The sequence below is a fragment of the Electrona antarctica genome, assembly GCF_951216825.1.
Source record: "Electrona antarctica genome assembly, chromosome: 8".
NCBI classification, from domain to species: Eukaryota; Metazoa; Chordata; class Actinopteri; order Myctophiformes; family Myctophidae; genus Electrona; species Electrona antarctica.
The window spans coordinates 56,967,984-56,990,105 of NC_136789.1; the positions used below are offsets into that span (position 1 = coordinate 56,967,984).

General features: G+C 47.0%; 4 protein-coding genes across 4 annotated transcripts; all 4 read left to right on the plus strand.

Moving 5' to 3' along the window:
• Positions 1-10,232: 10,232 nt before the first annotated feature.
• On the plus strand, positions 10,233-11,183 carry LOC306928865 (palmitoyltransferase ZDHHC20-A-like; the record flags this gene model as incomplete). Its single annotated transcript, XM_079509139.1, has 1 exon — positions 10,233-11,183. One exon carries the CDS (start codon positions 10,233-10,235, stop codon positions 11,181-11,183), a length of 951 nt encoding a protein of 316 aa, XP_079365265.1.
• Positions 11,184-14,849: 3,666 nt separating this feature from the next.
• Positions 14,850-16,052, plus strand: LOC306928421 (casein kinase I-like; the record flags this gene model as incomplete). Its single annotated transcript, XM_079508510.1, has 1 exon — positions 14,850-16,052. The coding sequence occupies one exon, from the start codon at positions 14,850-14,852 to the stop codon at positions 16,050-16,052; it is 1,203 nt and encodes a 400-aa protein (XP_079364636.1).
• A 1,537-nt stretch (positions 16,053-17,589) lies between these two features.
• Positions 17,590-18,780, plus strand: LOC306928866 (casein kinase I-like; the record flags this gene model as incomplete). The annotated part of the gene is made up of 1 exon (XM_079509140.1): positions 17,590-18,780. The coding sequence occupies one exon, from the start codon at positions 17,590-17,592 to the stop codon at positions 18,778-18,780; it is 1,191 nt and encodes a 396-aa protein (XP_079365266.1).
• A 1,978-nt stretch (positions 18,781-20,758) lies between these two features.
• LOC306928867 (casein kinase I-like) lies at positions 20,759-21,883 on the plus strand (the record flags this gene model as incomplete). The annotated part of the gene is made up of 1 exon (XM_079509141.1): positions 20,759-21,883. One exon carries the CDS (start codon positions 20,759-20,761, stop codon positions 21,881-21,883), a length of 1,125 nt encoding a protein of 374 aa, XP_079365267.1.
• Between the last annotated feature and the right edge of the window lie 239 nt (positions 21,884-22,122).

Below are 22,122 nucleotides of genomic sequence, written 5' to 3' on the forward strand. Positions count from 1 at the left end.
ATGTGACATATCAAACTAGGGGGTTTTCATGATGCTGAATCCATTCCAAGCATTAGTTTTGCATAAAAACACTCATTAGGCTAAATTTGGCCATAAGCAACTTGGAGCTCTCTCTCCATCTCTCACATAACAACCTGCTGGATCCCAACCAGTCCGGATTCAAAAAGGCCCACTCCACAGAAACTGCCCTGCTGGCAGTCACAGAAGCACTACATGCTGCCCAGGCTGCTTCCCACTCTGCAGTCCTGATTCTCCTAGACCTATCAGCAGCATTTGACACAGTGAACCACCAGCTGCTCCTAGACACCCTAGCGGATCTAGGCATCGGCGGGACGGCACTAAAGTGGTTCTCCTCTTACCTCACCGACCGGACCTACCAGGTCTCCTGGAAAGGTCTGTTATCATCCCCCCGAACCCTCCAAACTGGGGTCCCACAGGGATCTGTACTTGGTCCCCTCCTTTTCTCACTGTACACTAAATCCCTTGGCACTATCATCTCTGCTCACAATATATCCTATCACTGTTATGCCGATGACACACAACTGTTTCTATCCTTCCCCCCCTCTGCCACCCAGGTGGAAGAGCGCATCACTGCTTGCCTGGCTGACATCTCACAGTGGATGTCCTCCAACCACCTCAAGCTGAACCCAGACAAGACTGAGCTTCTCTTCTTCCCAGCTAAGTCCTGCCCGATGCGGGAGCTAACTATTTCCGTAGACAACGCCCTGGTAACGTCTGTCCCAACAGCCAGGAACCTTGGTGTTGTCCTGGACAGTCAGCTCTCGTTCAAAACTCACATCACAGCTGTCACTCGATCCTGTAGGTTCACACTCTATAACATACGACGAATTAGACCGTTCCTCACCCAGGAATCATCCCAGCTCCTAATCCAGACAACAGTCCTGTCAAAACTTGACTACTGTAACTCTCTCCTTACTGGCCTACCGGCATGTGCACTGAAGCCTCTCCAACTGATCCAAAATGCCGCAGCTCGCTTGGTCTTCAACCAGCCAAAATTCTCACATGTCTCCCCCCTGCTCCGCTCCCTGCACTGGCTCCCGGTCGCTGCCCGCACAGAATACAAAACTCTGATGTTGGCATTTAAAGTAACCAAAGGTATGGCTCCCCCATATCTTGCCAGCATGATTGAACCCTACAAACCCTCCCGCGCACTCAGATCAGCCAACGCAGGGAAGCTGGAAGTACCCTCACTAAAAACGCCGGGACAACGCTCCACACGTCCCAAACTCTTCTCCCTTCTGGCCCCAAAACTGTGGAATGCACTTCCCGTTGCAATCAGAACTGCAGCATCACTCCCGATCTTCCGCCGTAGTCTGAAAACCCACCTTTTCAGACTCCATCATGGCCCATAGCACTTACCCTACCCCCCTTAGACAGCACTTCTTAGACTTATATAGCATTTGAAATAGACTTATAGCATGTCATGTAGACAGCACAATAAGTGCATTGTATGTAGTCATAGAACTTCATAGTATATATGTACAGCATAGTATAGCATATATGTATAGTTTATATGTATAGTGTCATTATATAGATATGTTCTAGTTATAGTTTATATGTATAGTGCCATTATATAGATATGTTCTAGTCACGTTCTTAGCTTACGCATGTTTCGCGATAAATGCATTTTACATATGTGATGTATTCCCATGCTTTTTGTTCTTGCTTAATGTAAATCGCTCTGGATTAAGAGCGTCTGCTAAATGCCTAAATTGTAAATTGTAAATTGCCCAAATGTGCTGACGTGTGTGTGTGTGTGTGTGTGTGTGTGTGTGTGTGTGTGTGTGTGTGTGTGTGTGTGTGTGTGTGTGTGTGTGTGTGTGTGTGTGTGTGTGTGTGTGTGTGTGTGTGTGTGTGGTGTGTGTGTGTGTGTGTGTGTGTGTGTGTGTGTGTGTGTGTGGTTAGGCAGCAGCAGCACACTGCAGCAACCATTTGGGAGCCAGGAGGTTCCTGGTTCGATCCCCATGCACTTGGTTTTGTGTCAAAGTGTCCTCGAGCAAGACAATGGAACCCTATAGTCTTGCAATACAACTAGATACAGTATAACATCCGGGGAACAACAATTGAAACATTGTCAAAAGACACACCTTAAAGGTCATTTCAGATGAGGAGCGATTAACGCTCCTGGTACTTCATTTTCAATGAGACCGTATTTACGTGGGCGTGGTCCCGTGAAATTGTCGCGCTCGTTTCGTGCACACGCTCCGCGACTTACTAGACCTGCATGGGTTCTGTTGAGCTTTTTTCTTTTTACGCTTGCGTCTGAAAGGACCTTTAGACAGAATACAGCAGTGGTTTTCAACCTATTTCTTATTTCGTATCAAGGCCCATTATTTATTCTGCATTTGAGCCACGGATCCACCATTTGATGACATTTAGCCTCACAGACCCCAAACTAAAGAATATTGCATTGTCGTTGGATAAGATTTTGTCCACAATGCCATGCTGTATTGATGTGGTAAGATAAGGCAGACAATAATGATAATAAAATAAAATAAATCAAATGTTATTATTTTGGGTGGTCCCAGCCTGAAAAGGTTGAGAACCACTGCACTACAGGACCTCCTGATGAGCGAGCAGGCTGGTGTCTTGCATGGTTTCCACTGCCGTCAGTTTGTGAATGTAATCACCAGCTTGTGGCGGACATTTCTGTAAAATATCCATTTTTGGCCGTGGCCATTCACAAATTGAGAGGACAATAATATTATGAGAAACAAAAAGAGCTAGCCCGGAATGACCATAACATGTCTGTAACTCTGAGAGTGTTCAAATGCAACCATTTGGACCCTTGTGGGCCCAGAGCCTTAGATATAGACAGTTACGCAAACTGCGTTCACTTCATGGGGCTTCAGTCCAATGGCGGCTCTCCTACATAGACTTCTATTGAGAATGGGGACAACCAACTGGGACAAGTCCTGGACCGGATGTAGGCAGAAATGCATTGGACTCGGGCAACAGCCCAGCTTTAATGATATTAAATCCCTTTATTTTAGAGTTTTGTAGTAATAGTACAACATAAACATTAAAGAGACTTTAGTTGTTACTGTACAATACTTTAAAACAGTTGCAATGTTGCACACATGCTTAAAATAGCTCTTATTTGCAAAACAATGCATTTCCAATGCACTTTCTCAGTTCAGGCTGCATGAACAGCACTCGAGCGCTCAGTTTCTGCCCCCTCTATATCGTAACTCTTCTATTAGATGGCTCTGTATGGGCACAAATCAAATATTTTAGAACCAATGGCACTAGTTGGACTCCTAATGTGCCATACATATAGTGTCGTAGGAAATAAGTGTCATACACATTCTGAAGAAAGAGGCTTGACATTCAGCAATTGTGTCTTGTGAGTTTACACACCATTATATGGTCACAAGTTGTGACCATATAATGGTGTGTAAAGTTGAAAATAAAAATGTTGCCACAGCCAAGACCCAGTCTTTGCCACGGACACATTTTGGTATTGATGACCACTTTCTTCTTTTTCTTTTAAATGCAGCATCTTTCTCATCTTTCTGCCATGGATTTACTCTATAGCATTTCAGGGCTCTTGGAGTCCAGCATTTTACAGGCACCTCGAGCAGTACACATGGGAGGTTTTGGAGAAGCGCAGCACTCATTAATGTCACTGTTCCTCGACCAACCCCGTCTTCTCTTATAGAATCCAAATAAAAGGTTATCGCATTAGAAAAGTAATCTTCAATACAACCCGTATATATGGAAAGAGCGACACGCCCACCAGCAGCAAATGCATGCATCGAGTGTCTCTCCATGCACATGACATGACATGACATGACGTCCAAAGCGCTTCCGCTGTCGCTCATCAAACGATTCCTGTGCGTGGCCGGCCGGGCCCTCTATTTAAATGCACGCAGCGTGCGCGCGCACACAGTACTACTCACCCCAGAGGCGGTTCTCCCTGTTGCTCCTCCAGATGACCTCCCAGGCCTTGTTGGTGGAGTCCTTCACGTGCTCGCTGAACGACCTCTGAAGACTTCGGCGGCCGCTGTTGTTCACTGCAGAACCACCACTGGTGGTGGTCACCCCAGAGGAGCAGCTCACCACGGAGCTGTTCGCCAAAGAGTTGTTCACCCCAGAGGAGCAGCTCACCACGGAGCTGTTCGCCAAAGAGTTGTTCACCCCAGAGGAGCAGCTCACCACGGAGCTGTTCGCCAAAGAGTTGTTCACCCCAGAGGAGCAGCTCACCACGGAGCTGTTCGCCAAAGAGTTGTTCACCCCAGAGGAGCAGCTCACCACGGAGCTGTTCGCCAAAGAGTTGTTCACCCCAGAGGAGCAGCTCACCACGGAGCTGTTCGCCAAAGAGTTGTTCACCCCAGAGGAGCAGCTCACCACGGAGCTGTTCGCCAAAGAGTTGTTCACCCCAGAGGAGCAGCTCACCACGGAGCTGTTCGCCAAAGAGTTGTTCACCCCAGAGCAGTTCACCACGGAGCTGTTCGCCAAAGAGTTGTTCACCCCAGAGGAGCAGCTCACCACGGAGCTGTTCGCCAAAGAGTTGTTCACCCCAGAGGAGCAGCTCACCACGGAGCTGTTCGCCAAAGAGTTGTTCACCCCAGAGGAGCAGCTCACCACGGAGCTGTTCGCCAAAGAGTTGTTCACCCCAGAGGAGCAGCTCACCACGGAGCTGTTCGCCAAAGAGTTATTCACCACAGAGGAGCAGCTCACCACGGAGCTGTTCGCCGCCACGGAGGTGTCATGGTTGTTCACCACAGAGCGGTCCATCATGTGTCCCGTTCGTTCGCGTGTCAGTCAGACCAGATCCAGGCTGAAAGATTCCCAGTGAAGTACATTTCGGGGCACACTGGTCGAAGTCCTCGCAGCTTAAGCCGTGTGTGTGTGTGTGTGTGTGTGTGTGTGTGTGTGTGTGTGTGTGTGTGTGTGTGTGTGTGTGTGTGTGTGTGTGTGTGTGTGTGTGTGTGTGTGTGTGTGTGTGTGTGTGTGTGTGTGTGTGTGTGTCTGTCTCTGTGTGTCTGTCTGTCTCTGTGTGTCTGTGATGTGTCTTAAATGTGTTTCTCTCTTGTGTGTGCATGCATCTGTCTGTGTGTGTGTGTGGGTGAGTCCACTTCTCAGAGTGGTTCCGTGAGTTTGGTAGGCATTGGGGGAGAGGCCCAAACGCAATGCTAAAGGTCTGCATGCAATTTGTGAAACACCCTCAATCGCTCCTCCTCGTCCCCGCTATACACAGGCTGTCCCATGAGTGCTGCTGATGTGTGTGTGTGTGCGCGTGTGCGTGTGAGAGAGAAAGGGAGGAAACACGTTTGTGAGAAAGCAGAGAGGATGTGTTTGTGTTAGATAAAGAGTGAGAGAAAGATTACACATGTGGAGAGAGAGAGGGAGAGAGGGGGAGAGGGAGAGAGGAGAGGAAGTTAACTGAAATCGTTTCTCCCTTAAGCATTAGGGATTTAACTGGTCTCAGAAAAGCAAATGCATTCACCATAGTTAGGCTAAAGGCAACACACACACACACACACACACACACACACACACACACACACACACACACACACACACACACACACACACACACACACACACACACACACACACACACACACACACACACACACACACACAGTGTCCACAGCTAACCTTCACAAACAAAATGTTTGATGCATGGCACGCTGCCAGGAAGCCATGGGAGTAAATGCATTTTCACACATACGGTACTAGCCACAAAAGTAAATGCATTTTCACACATACGGTATACTAGCCACAAAAGTAAATGCACTTAGTTACTTTGCACCACTGCTGCAGACCCGTCTGGATCCAAGCACTGGGTGGGCGATTTTTTTTTTTAATCCAATTTTTTAATCCAATTTAATCAAATCTCGTATCTAGTGATTGGCACAGTAGCGTACAGTACGCTATTCACGAGATTATCTCGTTTTGGCTCAGATTGGGTTCATGTGTTGGATTCAGGTGTATTTTCAAACATCTTTTAGCCACTTAAACCCTGAAACATGTCTTTTCGGGCCGAAACCGAATAGGCCGAAAATGCATTTTTAGCCATTTTCTGCCGCATATTTTCTGCGGACGAATATTCGGTGCAGCACTAGTATTTTGGTGTTTTCACTGTGGTAGAAGATTGATTGATTGATTGATTGATTGATCGATATATCAAGTTCAATATGAAATGATTTAAAGTAGTGATTTTGGGTTACTGTGGGCCGGAAAGAGTTCCTTTGACCAAACACTCTTTTACACCCAAAATGGAACCAAATGGTTCTCAAACTTTGTTCATGTCAAGGACGCCTAATGTGTGTTCTAGCCCTTCTTTTGGTTCAGTGGCAGAAATGACTCGCAAAGTTTGACGAAACCACAAACCAAATCCGATGGGTCGGGATTGGCCAATCAAGGAATACGATGGCCGTTGTTAGCGAATTGATCGACAGCTCAGTTTCAATCCCAGCACAGTTTCAGATGTTTAATTTACGTCATATTTAGCGGGATTATCAGCTCGTTTGGGGACAAAAGCTGTTTAGAAGGGGCTAGCGCCCCTTAAAAATCAAACCTGTGTGAAGTGAGCGGCAATCTAATCATCATACATCTTCATGATGTATAATGATATTGTCAGTGGGAATTGTGTTAGGACAAAATAGCCGATTTGCTCATCTGCATATGACGTAAATTCTCCATTCATTGTCAATGAATACACTATAGCTGAATATACGAGGGGCTAGCGCCCCTCAAAAATTATGAAAGCATAGTACAGCTTATTAGAAATGGAAATTTTGAATATATATATATATTTGCAAATCCGTTCTCGGATTGAGGCGTATAGTTCCAGTCCAGAATCTAATGTCTTTGAAGATTGTGGAATTGCTGTCTGGCTATGCGAGACTATAGGACGGACGGACTGACAGCTACCAGATATCTCCATATATGTATGTGCATGAAAGGGACACAGACAATGGGTGACTCAGCTGATTGCTACCCAAGTGGTCAGACTTGAGCAAAAAACTGTGTGATAGGTGATGGTTGATTGAAGTAGTCTCACCTGGCCTGAGTCAAACTAATTGGACTCGGTGCCCAACTCGGAGTCTACTACTTACATTTACCTTTTCTAAACCAGTAAGACGCCCTGAGGGCGAGAAGCGAGGTCACATGCACGCATCCGCCTGGGTGACGGCAGATTGCTGGGCGAGCGCTGGCGCTTTGGCATGGGGGGTCAAATCGGTCAACTCAACATATGGAATGAATTATGTACTGGCCATATATGGAGCGTGTCTTGAGTGTACAGAGTTTGATGAGGTCTGGCCATATATGGAGCGTGTCTTGAGTGTACAGGGTTTGATGAGGTCAGATCAACGTACGGAATGTCAGAACAGGTCAGCTCCATATGGAGTGTCTTGAGTGTAGGGCCGAGCCTTAAGTTTCGGGCCTGTTGAGAACTGTAGTTTTCGCCGGCTGCCGGGCGCAGCTGCACTAATAACTTTGTGGCAGGCCCGTCTAGAGTTTGAATGGACAGGTATCAGTCAAAAAGGGAGACATCGAAGAGGAAGGACGGGTGGGGAAGCATCAACATAATTATGGAATGTCAGAACAGGTCAGAACACACAGAACTCCATATATAGGAATCCAGAGGCAGGGCAGAGGCCTTTTTGTGGCGGTTCTGGATAACCATGGGTTCGACCGACTCGACACCGGACACTGCACTCCCTGTGGTGGTGTGGAACGTGTGCGTCGAATTTGAAGTTGGTGAGGCAAACGGTTCTCGAGTTACTTGTATTACAACAGTACACGCACACACACAGAGACTTATGGAGTTCTGTGTCAGGCATGCGAAATATGGAGTGTTGTGAGGTCAGAACTGGCCAGCTCCATATACTGTATATGGACCATGGGTATAGGGGCCCTGTCCAGAGCCCGGGCAGAGGCCTTTTTGGGGCGGTTCTGGACAACCGTGGGTCCGACCGACTTGACACCGGCCATTGCACCCCCTGCCGTGGTGTGGAACGTGTGTGTCGAATTTGATGTCAGAATGATGTCAGAAGTGGGTGGGACGAACCCGCCTAAATATGGAGTATAGCCCGGGCAGAGGCCTTGGGATGTCAGCTGTGTCCCCTTGTATGACCATATATGGAGTTATATAGGCATGCCCAAATATGGAGTCTGGCCCAGGCAGAGGCCTTTTGTGGCGAAATGGAGTCTGGCCCGGGCAGAGGCCTTTTGTGGCGGTTCTGGACAACTGCGGCCCGACCGACTCGACACCGGGCACTGCACTCCCTGTGGTGGTGTGGAACGCGTGCGTCGAATTTGAAGTTGGTGAGGCGAACGGTTCTCGAGTTACTTGTATTACAACAGTACACGCACACAGTTCTGTGTCAGGCATGCGAAATATGGAGTGTTGTGAGGTCAGAACTGGCCAGCTCCATATACTGTATATGGACCATGGGCAGGGGCCCTGTCCATAGAACGGTTCTCGAGTTAGGTTGATTACAGACGTACAGACGTACAGTACACACACACACAGAGACTTCTCAAATACCTCTACAATATCACTTCACCAAGTCTATCTTGTTGTGAAACAGTGCAGTGTCCATATTAAGTCACACCCCGGACTTTAGGTTTGCCCCTGGAAACCACTGGCCCCTGCAGCTGACAGACACAACAAATGCAAACAGATGCCATGACGCTGCATGCACAAGAACAACCAAGTACATATGCTTGCAGGCTTTGTGCCCTAACACTTTGCCAATTTAGTTTGACTCAGTCCAGATGTGACTATGTTCAGTCAGCCATCACCAATCACACAGTTTGGATTTCACTTCAGACAGAAGCACTCATGTTGGTTTTCACTTAAGTGTATAAGTGCTCTATTTTGGTGTTCACTTGACAATAAATGTACTAGTAGCCTATTTATGCATTTTGTGTTTAGCTGAGGAGTTAAAGGTGAGTTAAGTGGAGATACCCTGGTGGCCAGCTCTGGTAGTGCAGCCTGACCACAGCTGGGGCCCATCTAGCTATAAATGCACCAAGTCTCTGTCTGTACGTCTGTAATCCACCTAACTCGAGAACCGTTCGCCCCACTGACTTCAAATTCGACACACGTGTTCCACCCCACCACGGGGGGTGAATTGCCCGTGTCAAGTCATTCTGACCCACGGTTGTCCAGAACCGCCCCAAAAAGGCCTCTGCCCGGGCTCTGGACAGGGCCCCTGACCAGTGTCCATATATGGAGCTGGCCTTTTCTGACATCATTATGATGTCTCCATATTTGGGCATGCCTGACAAAGAACTCCATATATGGGCATAAACGGGACACAGACATAACTATAATATCTGGGTGGGACATGCATTTCCAACTTGCATCGTTCCAAGTAGGCCAGTTCCCAACGGGCACCGCTGTAGAGGCATGAATGACCAGTGGGCTCGACATGAGCTTGCGCACAAAGGTAGTTTGTGACGTCGTAGACAAATAAAGGACATTACTGTGCATGTGGCTGGAATTTCCAGGTATATTATAACTATCGGAGATCCAAATTGGAGCCAAACTGTTCTCATATGGATCCCAAGTTCCACATGATAAGATATCTTTTGTATTTTTGAGTGGTGTAAACCACTCCTACAACTGGCTTTGTTAGTTTGACTGTCTGTCTGTTCGTACCAAAAAATGAGCATGGTTGCTACGGTCACCCAGTTCACCCGGGTGTGATTTCATTACGTCAGACATGACGTCAGACCACAGCTGATCAGGCTATATAAGACCTTACACCACTCAGTTCACACGGGTGTGGTTTTTAGTTTACGTGTCTGTTCGTACCAAAAAATGAGCATGGTTGCTATGGTCACCCAGTTCACACGGGTGTGATGTCATTACGTCAGACATTACGTCAGACCACAGTTGATCAGTCTATATAAGACCTTACACCACTCAGTTCACACGGGCGTGACTTTTCTTCTATGCCAATGCCATGTTCATAAATCATACTCACTTCTGGATTAGGAATTTACTCAAGCATTATTTGGTTTGATAACTAAGAAACAGAACAGGCAACCACTACGGCCCACAGCAAAAGCACTTTCTTGTCTCCCCACTGCAGTGCCTAAATATGGGTCTCCTCCAAATATGGACATTTATGTCATCATGGCAAGAGTGTATAAAATAATGACGCTGCCTAGTATAACTCTCACTCTCTGCTCATGTCTGTCATGCGTTGTGGCATTTTGAATGATAACACAGGGCCTTAGAGATGCCAACCTCCCGTGGAGAGAGATGCCTTATACGGGGTATCAACTGGTTACCCGTGCTCTTCATGCACCTGATTGCGGGTTGGAGTTATTATGCGTACGTCGTGAAGCTTTGTCTCCACACGGTGGAGAACAGCGGCGAGAGCATCAGCTACCTGGTCGTCTATCACATCCTCTTTGTCATGCTCATGTGGTCCTGCTGGAAGACCACGTTCACCGGGCCGGCCGCCCCCCCCAAAACATTCCGTCTGCCCAAAGAGGAAACGGAGCAGTTTCAGAAAGCGGCGGGAACACCGGAGCAACACGAGATTCTGAAGAGATTGGCCAGGGAACTACCCGTGTTGACCCAAACACCGGGAGGCACCGTCAGATACTGTGACTACTGCCATGTGATCAAACCGGACCGCTGCCATCACTGCTTCACATGTGAGACGTGCGTGCTGAAGAGGGACCATCACTGCCCCTGGGTGAACAACTGTGTGGGCTTCTCAAACCACAAATACTTTGTCTTGTTCTTAGGATACGGCATACTCTATTGCCTCGCAATTTCGGCCACAAGCTTAAAGTATTGCATCAAATTTGCGACCGAAGAGCTGCCCGGAAACGATGCCAAATTTCATGTGATACTTTTGTGTCCCGTGGCGATTGTATTCTTCACTGGATTTCTGGGATTTTTCAACTTCCACATGTGGCTCCTGGCAAAGAACAGGTCAACGACAGAGCTGTATGGGGTTCCGGTCTTCAGGAATGGCCCGGACAGAAATGGATTCTCTTTAGGCTTGCGACAAAATGTGGCCGAAGTCTTTGGAGGCCGGAAGATGTGTTGGCCCTGTCCTGTGTTCTCCAGTCTGGGCAATGGACAATCCTTTGGTATACGATTAGTGGACCTCGACCCAGAGCAAGGCATCACAAACGGGCAACAACAGTGGCTCGAGGGAGGAGAGGAGGTGTAGTAGTGCGACTGTTTGGGTATGTAAAAATACCTGTCCGCACCGATGCTGAGGAGAAGCTAGATAACACACCTGGAACATCTAGCATGAATGCTACTACCATGGCTAGAATACTCACTAAAGTAATCTACCCCAACGTTATTGTTGCACTTAAGAGGCCAGGTCAGGTCTCACCATGCTCACGAGGAGTAGCCCGGAAACCAGCCCAATCCGCCACAGGGAAGAAAAAGAATCCCTCAATTAGAACATCATTTCCCTCACCCCAGAGTTGAATCGGAGGCCACGGTTCAAAGTGAGACTTTTGGTGTGACATTGGAAACGGTTTGTAACCTCTCATTGGAAATGAAACCTCAACACCGAAGTTCCAGACGAATATCTACGCAGTGATATTGTCTGGCCATGCGAGGCTACACGAGGAGGATTACACACCTAAGGGCGTATATAGGATCTCCTTTTCCAATGAGGTGGTTCAAGAGGCACAAAGCTTTCGGCGACATGAAGCCAAGATTGAGACGAAAAAATGAAAGACTATGCCACTGTATCGCGCAACATTAAAGGTGTCTGTGGCCGTGATATACTGTATATTATAGCACTCCGAAAAAAGCGACAACCCTTCTGATAATGTGTTTGTGTTTTTTTTAGTGTTTTAACTTTTTTTACGCAATGTTACTATAGGAAGCAGAACCATCTAGGAGAGTGTCTGTTTGTGTCTCTGCTGCTTTGTTTATATATATTTTTTATATTTTACTTCAACTCGATGGATGCCCACATTTGGAACCCATGCTCCTCTGGTCTTATGCACTCCTTGTTTAGCCCGTTGGGCTCAGGAGGTGGCGTGCAGGCCGTATTGGAATTGTTCCAGGTTCTTGGTTCTAGGTTCAATTGCCCGTCCCTCCTGGCTGGTCGGTGCCTTACCTTCCTCCGGGATCGGTGTGTGGATATGTGTGTGAACGGGAGCGGGGACGTGCAGAGTTAGAGGAGCAGGGGCTGAAATCCCTTAAAACGGCGCTTTTGGACAAAAATAGCGAAAATAGCAGATCTGCGATACGTTGTGAGATTTTGTAGATCCGCTATTTATGGGGCGCAGTCCAGCACTCTTTAGCTAGTGGAGATGCGGTGTACGACATGGATTTCTAAACAAATTTGTTCAACGTGAATGCTGCCTTCAGGTATGGCATAGAAAGGAGTAGCATTTGCATTTCTTTCACTATAGTAAATGGTGCATTCGTGGTCTGGAAAGGGCAGTTGTTTTACAACAAAAACAAGTCCTTTCAAATACCAATAGACCTTTAGAGCATCAACCATTACTTAAAAGAGTGCACACACTAGCTGTGCGAAGGTCACTTTTTGTGGAAAAGTAGGGGGGCTTTGGGGCTTGGACACCTGCCCTTTTGCCTCGAAGTGTGTGCGTGCGTGCGTGCGTGCGTGCGTGCGTGCGTGCGTGCGTGCGTGTTACACAAACACTCAAAGCTGGCCATTCATGGCATTCAATGTTTGTGTTAACAGCCCAGTGTAGTGCCCCTCAAACATAAAACATAAAATAAACATGGCATTTCCACCTGTGTGCGTATGACTCAAATATACATATGACCCTTAGAGCAGTTGTTCCCAAAGTGGGGTCCAGGGACCCCCAGGGGTCCTACAGGGAGTTCCAGGGGGTCCCCAGCTATGATGGATAGTTAGGAACCAAATGAACCCATGGATCTGTAACTCTGAGGGTGTACAAATGGAACCAAACCCGTCAGGGTCCATTTGGTTCTAAACATCGGTTCTAACCATTTGGTGGAGAAGATGAGCAAATACTCATTTGTACACTCTCAGAGTTAAATTAACATTTATTTTACAATATAAATTGGGGTCCCAGAGATAGAAATGCCATAAAACAAATTCATATAATGCATTAAACGGGTTGAGAATCACTCAAAAATCTTATCTTATGGGGGTCCCTGGCATATCTTTTCAAGTGGGGGGTCCGCGGGCTAATACATGTCAATTTGGGACATGAAACAGTTTGGGAGCCACTGCCTTAGAGGAACAGCAGCACCTCTTATATTATTATTATATTATAATACATCATAATTATCCATTTAAAAATCTCATTTAAATTTCAAAACAATTTCAAAAAGAATAATGAAAAAACAACTAAGTAGTAAACATAGCTGATCTACAAACTCACATCGTGACACATTGGCCTATGTGGTGCACTCGTGACCAATGGGTTACTATAGTGGAGAAGATGGGCAGCTTCATGTACCAATACAATTAAAGTAGTTTTTTTGCCCCTCGGTAGGCGTTTCCGCATAACATCCGGGTATGATGATGATGTCATGTGCATACCCTCATATATTGGCACGCACACGCGCACAGACCCTTGTATAGACCAGGGTTCCCGAACCTTTTGGGCTGGCATGGCCTTTTCGGACACTGTCTAGTTCCACCCAGCAGCGGTGGAACTAGACACGCACGCGCGCACACACACACACACACACACACACACACACACACACACACACACACACACACACCTGCAGTACTGTGCTGCTTGTCAGAAACACACTCTCCATTACATTCGATCCCTGGCAGCATGTCCCCAGATGAACCTGTCCCCAGGACAGGTTCATCTGTTCCAGCTCCTGTGTCACAGTTCTGCGCCAGCTGGTTTTGAGCCTCCCAGGCTTTCTGTTGCCTGGCGGTGTCCGCATCTTAAGGCCACCTTAATGATGCGGTCCTGCTCCATCCTCAGCACATGTTCTCCCAGCCATCTCATCTCAGGCATCTGTGTGTAATCTCCTTGGTGATGCTCCGGCTCCCTGTTTGTTTGTACAGTTCACTGTTGGAGATTCTATTAGGCCAAACGATCTGGCACACCCCGGGTGGCTGGCGTAGCTTTTCTGGGCACCATGGCTGTGTAACATGCAGTATGCAATGCCGGTTGGTGCCACAAGGTGGTGCACTGCTCCTTCTTTTTTTGCTGTGTGTACATGATCTGACGTCACTTCCACTATATGTCTGTACTGTGTTGGCGCGCAGAGTGACTGTATGGCTCCGTTCACTTTGGTTTATTATGTTAGTACTGTCTGCCGCTTGATATGGTCAATGCTGAATGCTCCATTAGTTGGCTGCTAAATAAACCAGCTTATTGACATTTATATCTTTGTCTGTGTGAAATACCTGGACATCTGCTGTATCCAGTCCACTAGGTCTAGTACTCCATGCTCAACACATTACAGCTGGTAATCCAGTCTGGCAGTGTGCCGCGGGTTCGACTCCCAATCCCGACGGCCTTTACTGCGTGTCACCCCCCCCCCCCCATCTCTCTCTCCCCATTTCCTGTCAGCCTACTTTCATCTATCAATAAAAAGAAAGGCGAAAGCCAAAATAAAAAAGAGATGGCATATTCGCCTGAGGCATCTGTTGTGGAACACTTTCTGCTCGTGTCTGTTTTGACCACTCTCCAGGGCCTCAATCATATGTACAAATAGTCTACATGTTGATAACCAGTAATAGTAGACAAGTTGACTGATTGGCCAACCCAAACGATCGGCTTTGCAAATTGGCCGAGCTTGAAGTGGCATTTGTGCCACCGTACCAATATAGTGGTTGCACACGCACACCTGTGGAGCACAACTCCGCTTTGAACCAGTGCGGTCCAGGCCTGAGTAATGCTTAATGTCTAATGCAGCAGGCAGAACTACTGGACGCGTGGGCCGCAGTTCAGGGACCAATAATGGGCCTCTTATGGTTGGCCCAAACTTCTGTCTCGTGAAAAAGATTGGTGCTGGTAATTTTGGAGAAGTGTGGCAGGGAAGGAACATTAAGACCAACGAACATGTGGCCGTCAAATTGGAAGCGATGAAGATCAAAGGGCCACAGCTCCCTTTGGAGTATAAACACTACAAAAGGTTGGGATATTCGGAGGGAATTCCTCAGGCGTACTACTTTGGCCCATGTGGGAAACACAATGCATTGGTGCTGGAGCTGCTTGGGCCCAGTCTAGAGGAGCTGTTTAACCTCTGCAAATGCACCTTCTCCCTCAAGACCTTCCTCATGATAACCATACAGCTGATAACACGGATGGAATATGTTCACAGCAAGAACTTGACACACAGAGACATTAAGCCAGAGAACTTTCTGGTGGGACGAAAGCATGGCAACGGAAGCAAGCATAAGTACATTCACATCATTGACTTTGGTCTGGCCCAAGAGTACTTTAACTCAGAAACCAAAAAACACATCCCCTACAGCGAGAAAAAGAGCTTCACTGGCACAGCACGCTACGTGAGCATCAACACACACCTGGGTAGAGAGCAAAGCAGAAGGGATGACATGGAATCGGTGGGTCACATGCTCATGTACTTCCTACGAGGAAGACTCCCCTGGCAGGGCATGAAGGCAGACACTGCGAAGGAGAGGTATCAGAAGATTGGGGATACCAAACAAAACACACCAATTGAAGTGCTTTGTGAGAAGCTCCCCAAAGAGATGGCCACCTACATGCGTTACGTCAGAACGCTGGACTTCTTTGAAAAGCCCGATTACGACTACTTGAGGAAACTCTTTATCGATCTGTTTCACAGGAAGGGCTATGTCTTTGACTTTGAATACGACTGGGTCAGCAAGACAATCCCCACACCAATCCTAGTCCCAATCACACACACAAGCCTGCAACACAACGTCAGAGTTAAAGCACAACAGTTGAACAGAAAACAGGTGCCTGCTGAGCCCAGAAGAAGCAAGTCCCAGCCCAAAACTCTAAACACTGTCGATCTCACCGCTGGACAAGTCATCACCGATCCCACTGAGGTCGAAGACACCGCATGTTGCTGTTGTTTCTTTAAGAGGACAAAGAAGAGAGTCCAGAGACACAAATAGAAGAAGTAAAATATTATAGGAAGGACTTGATACAATTCTGGTCTAACCACCTTGGCGTCCTTAGTTTGTGAATACGACCCCACAGGGTTGACTCACAAATTCTCGTGTGCAGTTGCCCTCTGGCCGCAACCACGCGACAGACTGTATCAAATATGAATGACTGACACTGATACAGATACAGAGACCCCTCCCCAACTATATCGCCGAGACAGTTTGTTTATTTTTGGACCACAGTTGAGACGATTTAAGATGACCCCATGTTATTCTCCATAGAGAAACTTCTGTGAACCAGGGGATGAGCGAGTGACGTCAGGACTTCAGCGCTCTAATAAATACTAATAGTATAATGCTTTACAAACGCATCAACCAGCACTGGACCTATATCTATATTATTTGGCGCTTGTTGTGCCGCTTCAGCGTTGCCTGTCATGCTGCGGATTCATTTTCTTCTCTCTCCGCTCGCAGCTCGCGCTGTCAAACTGTCGAGGGCGGGTGGGCGGGGGAGCGCACGTCAACTGGCACGAGAATTTGTGAGTCGCCCCACAGGGAGTAAACTTGTGTATGTTTTTTTTGTAAAAAAAACAAAACAAAACAAAATCACGGGGGCAGACTTTGGTTCGACATACCATTTGTCCGACCGGATTAAGGTTGGTGAGGGATGCGTTAAGGTTGGTGAGGGATGCGTTAAAACGACCGGATTAAGGTTGATGAGGGGTTGCGCTAAGGTTGGTGAGGGATTCGTTATGGTTGGTGAGGGATGCGCTGCTCCGTGCTTGCGGTTATGGTTAGGTTAGGGTTTGAGGTAGGTTGTCGTTCGGACCAATGGTATGTCGGAGCTAAAGCATGTACCCCAAAATCATGTGGGGCTGGGGAAGCGTCAAACATCCATGTTTGTCTGCTGACATTGCGGTTTCGCCTTGATGTACCGATTTCAATACACAGTCCATATTTACAAAAAAGATCTTGGTGTCATGACCTAAAGCCAACAGGAAGTCGGCCATTTTCCTTTTTTGTGGTCTGTTACCTTTTTCTCTTGCGTTTGGTGCCATGTAGGAGTCCGGCCTTTCGTATCTTCTAGGACTTCTAGGAAATGCAACAATATGGCATCTGCTTTGTAACAATCAAATCGTTTAATAGCTATGAAAAGGTTTTCTAATGCACATATACACTCCAAATGCCTATTTTAAGAGCTTTCTGAAAAAGTACAAACAATTTGTAGTCCCTCTCGATCCCGTCAGAAGAGAAGAGAACAACGCACCACAATTATGGTCTGAGTGCTGTATGATCAGCAGTAATATAATAGTAGGCCTATGGTCATTCTTAGATTCTGTTGACTAGGGCTTAGTGTGGTTATACGTTACCAGGAAGATCAACAAGTTGACAGATTTTTCAACTCAACCCATCAGCTTTGCAGGTTGGCCAAGCTTGGCCTGATGTTTGTGCCACTATACCAATAAAGTGGTACACACAACAGTGAGGAGACAATTCACTCAACTATATTAAGATTTGAACGTGCTCTAGTTGTGTGAGATGCTTAATGTCTAATGCGGGGCGTAAAGGTACTGGACGCATGGGCCGCAGTTCAGGGACCAATAATGGCCCTGTTATGGTTGGCCCAAACTTCTCTGTTTTGAGAAAGATTGGTGGTGGTAATTTTGGAGAGGTGTGGCTGGGAAAGAACGTCAAGACCAACAAATATGTGGCTGTCAAAATGGAAGACATGAAGACCATAGTGCCACAGCTCCCTTTGGAGTTTGAATACTACAAAAGGTTGGGAAATGCAGAGGGAATTGCTCAGGTTTACTACTCTGGCCCCTGTGGGAAACACAATGCATTGGTGATGGAGCTGCTCGGGCCCAATCTAGAGGAGCTGTTTAACCTCTGCAAAGGCACCTTCTCCCTCAAGACATTCCTCATGATAGCTATACAGCTGATAACTCGGATGGAATATGTGCACAGCAAGAGCTTGACACACAGAAACATTAATCCAGATAACTTTTTGGTGGGACGATTGGGAAGCAGGCACCCGCACGCCATTCACATCACTGACTTTGGTCTGTCCAAAGAGTACCTCAACCCAGAGACCAAAGAGCACATCCCCTACAGTGAGAAAAAGAGCTTCACTGGCACAGCACGCTACGTGAGCATCAACACACACTTGGGTAGAGAGCAAAGCAGAAGGGATGACATGGAATCACTGGGTCACATGCTCATGTACTTCCTGCGAGGGAGACTCCCCTGGCAGGGCCTGAAGGCTGACACTACGAAGGAGAGGTATCAGAAGATTGGGGACGCCAAACGAAACACACCGATTGAAGTGCTATGTGACAGCTTCCCCAAAGAGATGGTCACCTATATGTGTTACGTCAGGAAGCTGGACTTTTCTGAAAGGCCCGATTACGACTACTTGAGGAAACTCTTCACCGATCTGTTTTATAGGAAGGGCTATGTCTTTGACTATAAATATGACTGGGACGACAAGTTAGTTCCCACAACAATAGGTCCTAGCCGAAGTTACACACGCCTGCAACACGGCGGCAGATCTAAAGCGCAACAGTGGATCAAAAAACTGTTTCCTGCCAAGCCCAAAATAAGTACGTCTCGGGCCAAAGCATTAAACACTGTCGATCTCACCACTGGACGATTCATCACCGCTCCCATTGAGGTCGAAGACGCCACAGGATGCTGTGGTTTCTTCAAGAGGACAAAGAAAGACCAGAGACACTAATACTGTAGATAAAGTGAAAGATTACAGGGAGGACTTCATCCAATTATGGTAACTGAGTATAGTGTGTGTCGCTATGGTGTCAATGGCACCCTAGGGACCCTGAATAAGTTTTAGTTTTTCTGGGGGGGTAAACCCACATGAGGGTGGGGAAGCGTCACACATTCATGTTTTGCCTCTACTGTACTTTGTAACTTGACTGTGGTGAAGATCAACATTATGGTTTCACCTAGATGTACCAATTTGAGTACACACATGAGTCATGCCCATACAACAATCCTCTTGGTGTCATGACCTAATCTCAACAGGAAGTCTGCCACTTTTTTTTGTGGGCTGTTACATTTTTCTCATTATTTCGTCATTGCTACCAGTTACTACTTGATGCCTTGTGGGAGTCCTGACTGTCACAATAACTGCAAGTTTGCATGTGGGTTTGCATGGGGTCTGCCCATAAGTCCGACCTATTGGCCGGTTAAAACTGTGGTTAGGGTTAACGATCTACATGGCCGGTTAAGACTGAGGTGTGGCTGGTTAAGACTGGTTAGGGTTAGCGATCTACATGGCCGGTTAAGACTGAGGTGTGGCTGGTTAAGACTGGTTAGGGTTAGCGATCTACATAGCCGGTTAAGACTGAGGTGTGGCCGGTTAAGACTGTGGTTAGGGTTAGAGATCTACGTGGCCGGTTAAGACTGGTTAGGGTTAGTGATCTACATGGCCGGTTAAGACTGAGGTTAGGGTTAGCGATCTACATGGGCGGTTAAGACTGTGGTTAGGGTTAGAGATCTACGTGGCCGGTTAAGACTGGTTAGGGTTAGCGATCTACATGACCGGTTAAGACTGGTTAGGGTTAGTGATCTACATGGCCGGTTAAGACTGAGGTGTCACCGGTTAAGACTGTGGTTAGGGTTAGCGATCTACGTGGCCGGTTAAGACTGTGGTTAGGGTTAGCAATCTACGTGGCCGGTTAAGACTGGTTAGGGTTAGCGATCTATATGGCCGGTTAAGACTGGTTAGGGTTAGCGATCTATATGGCCGGTTAAGACTGGTTAGGGTTAGCGGTCTACATGGCCGGTTAAGACTGAGGTGTGGCCGGTTAAGGGTTAGTGTTTGGGATAGTGTTAATCGGTCGGACTAACGGGATGTCGGAACAATGTTACCTAAGCATAATATCTTCAGACTAGGACTCAAACGAAAACCAACAATATGGCCTCTGCTTCACTGTGTGCTTCACTGTGGCTCAAGAGGTAGAGCAGGTCGTCCAATGATCCATGGGTCGGCGGTTCGAATCCCGGCTCCTCCTGTCTACATGTCGAAGTGTCCTTGGGCAAGACACTGAACCCCAAATTGCTCCTGATGTGCTGGTTGGTACCTTGCATGGCTTCCGCCGCAATCGGTGTATGAATGTGTGTGTGAATGGGTGAATGTAATGCACAATCTATGTAAAGTGCCTTGGATAAAGGCGCTATATAAATGCACCATTTACCATTTATAAAAATAAAATTGTATAATATATTTCTATGGAAATATTTCCTAATGCATGTTGCACTTAAAAATTTCAAAAGATTTTTGAAAAGGTACAACACAAATTACCAATTTTCCTAAGTCCCTCTCGATCCCGTCAGAGCACAATAGAATACTATTAGGATACGTTGCTGGTCATGCAGCGCTCGGACAATTATATTTTTAAAGCCTGCCTGGACTGGGCTTAGTATGTCAATCAATTTGCCTCATCAGAGAGATCAACACGTTGACTGATTAATGGGAAACCCAACACATCCGCTTTGCAGGTTGGCTAAGCTTGGTGTGACGTGTGTGCCGCTCTACCAATATAGTGGTAGCACACCCAACAGTGTGGAGCAAGTCCATACAACTCCAATTTCATCAAGGGTGTTTTGGGTATGTGACATGTTTAATGTCTAATGCAGCAGGTAAGGTTACTGGACGTGTGGGCCGCAGTTCAGTGACCAACAATGGGGCTGTTATGGTTGGCTATAACTTCTCTGTTATGAGAAAGATTGGTGTTGGTAATTTTGGAGAGGTGTGGCTGGGAAAGAACATCAAGACCAATGACTATGTGGCGGTCAAAATGGAAGCCATGGAGACCAAATTGCCACAGCTCCCGTTGGAGTATAAATACTACAAGAAATTAGGAAATTCAGAGGGAATTGCTCAGGTCTACCACTTAGGCCCCTGTAGGAAACACAATGCATTGGTGCTGGAGCTGCTTGGGCCCAGTCTAGATGAGCTGTTTAACCTCTGCAAAGGCACCTTCTCCCTCAAGACCTTCCTCATGATAACCATACAGCTGATAACACGGATGGAATATGTTCACAGCAAGAACTTGACACACAGAGACATTAAGCCAGAGAACTTTTTGGTGGGACGATTGGGAAGCAGGCACCCGCACGCCATTCACATCACCGACTTTGGTCTGTCCAAAGAGTACTTCAACCCAGAGACCAAAAAACACATCCCCTACAGTGAGAAAAAGAGCTTCACTGGCACAGCACGCTACGTGAGCATCAACACACACTTGGGTAGAGAGCAAAGCAGAAGGGATGACATGGAATCACTGGGTCACATGTTGGTGTACTTCCTGCGAGGGAGACTCCCCTGGCAGGGCCTGAAGGCTGACACTTCGAAGGAGAGGTATAGGAAGATTGGGGAGGCCAAACGAAACACACCAATTGAAGTGCTTTGTGACACCTATCCCGAAGAGATGGCCACCTACATGCGTTACGTCAGGAAGCTGGACTTCTTTGAAAAGCCTGATTACGACTACTTGAGGAAACTCTTCACCGATCTGTTTCACAGGAAGGGCTATGTCTTTGACTATAAATATGACTGGGACGACAAGTTAGTCTCAACAGCAATAGGTCCTAACCCGAGTTACACGCGCCTGCAACCCAACAGCAGAGTTAAAGCACACCAGTCGACCAGAAAACAGTTGCCTGCTAAGCCCAAAATAAGTTTGTCTCAGGCCCAAACATCAAATACTGTTTATCTCACTGCTGGAGGAGTTATCAACACACCCATTGAGGTCGAAGATGCCACATACTGCTGTGGTCTCTTCAAGAGGACAAAGAAGAAGTGGAAGTCATCCTGAGGTTGTAAATAGCCAAAACATGATGACAATGAAGTTGTTTTGACTAAGCTATTTGGTGTGGGGGGTAAGGTATTTAGGGTTTATGTGATTAAATGGAAGCAACTACACAAGGTCACCAATCTCTAGCTCTCCAAATGCCATTTCCTCCCCAATTCCATGTATCGGCGACGGCGTATCCCTCTCACATTCACAGTTTCTCCACCTATCACGATATTTAGCAGCCAGAACCACATTACCAC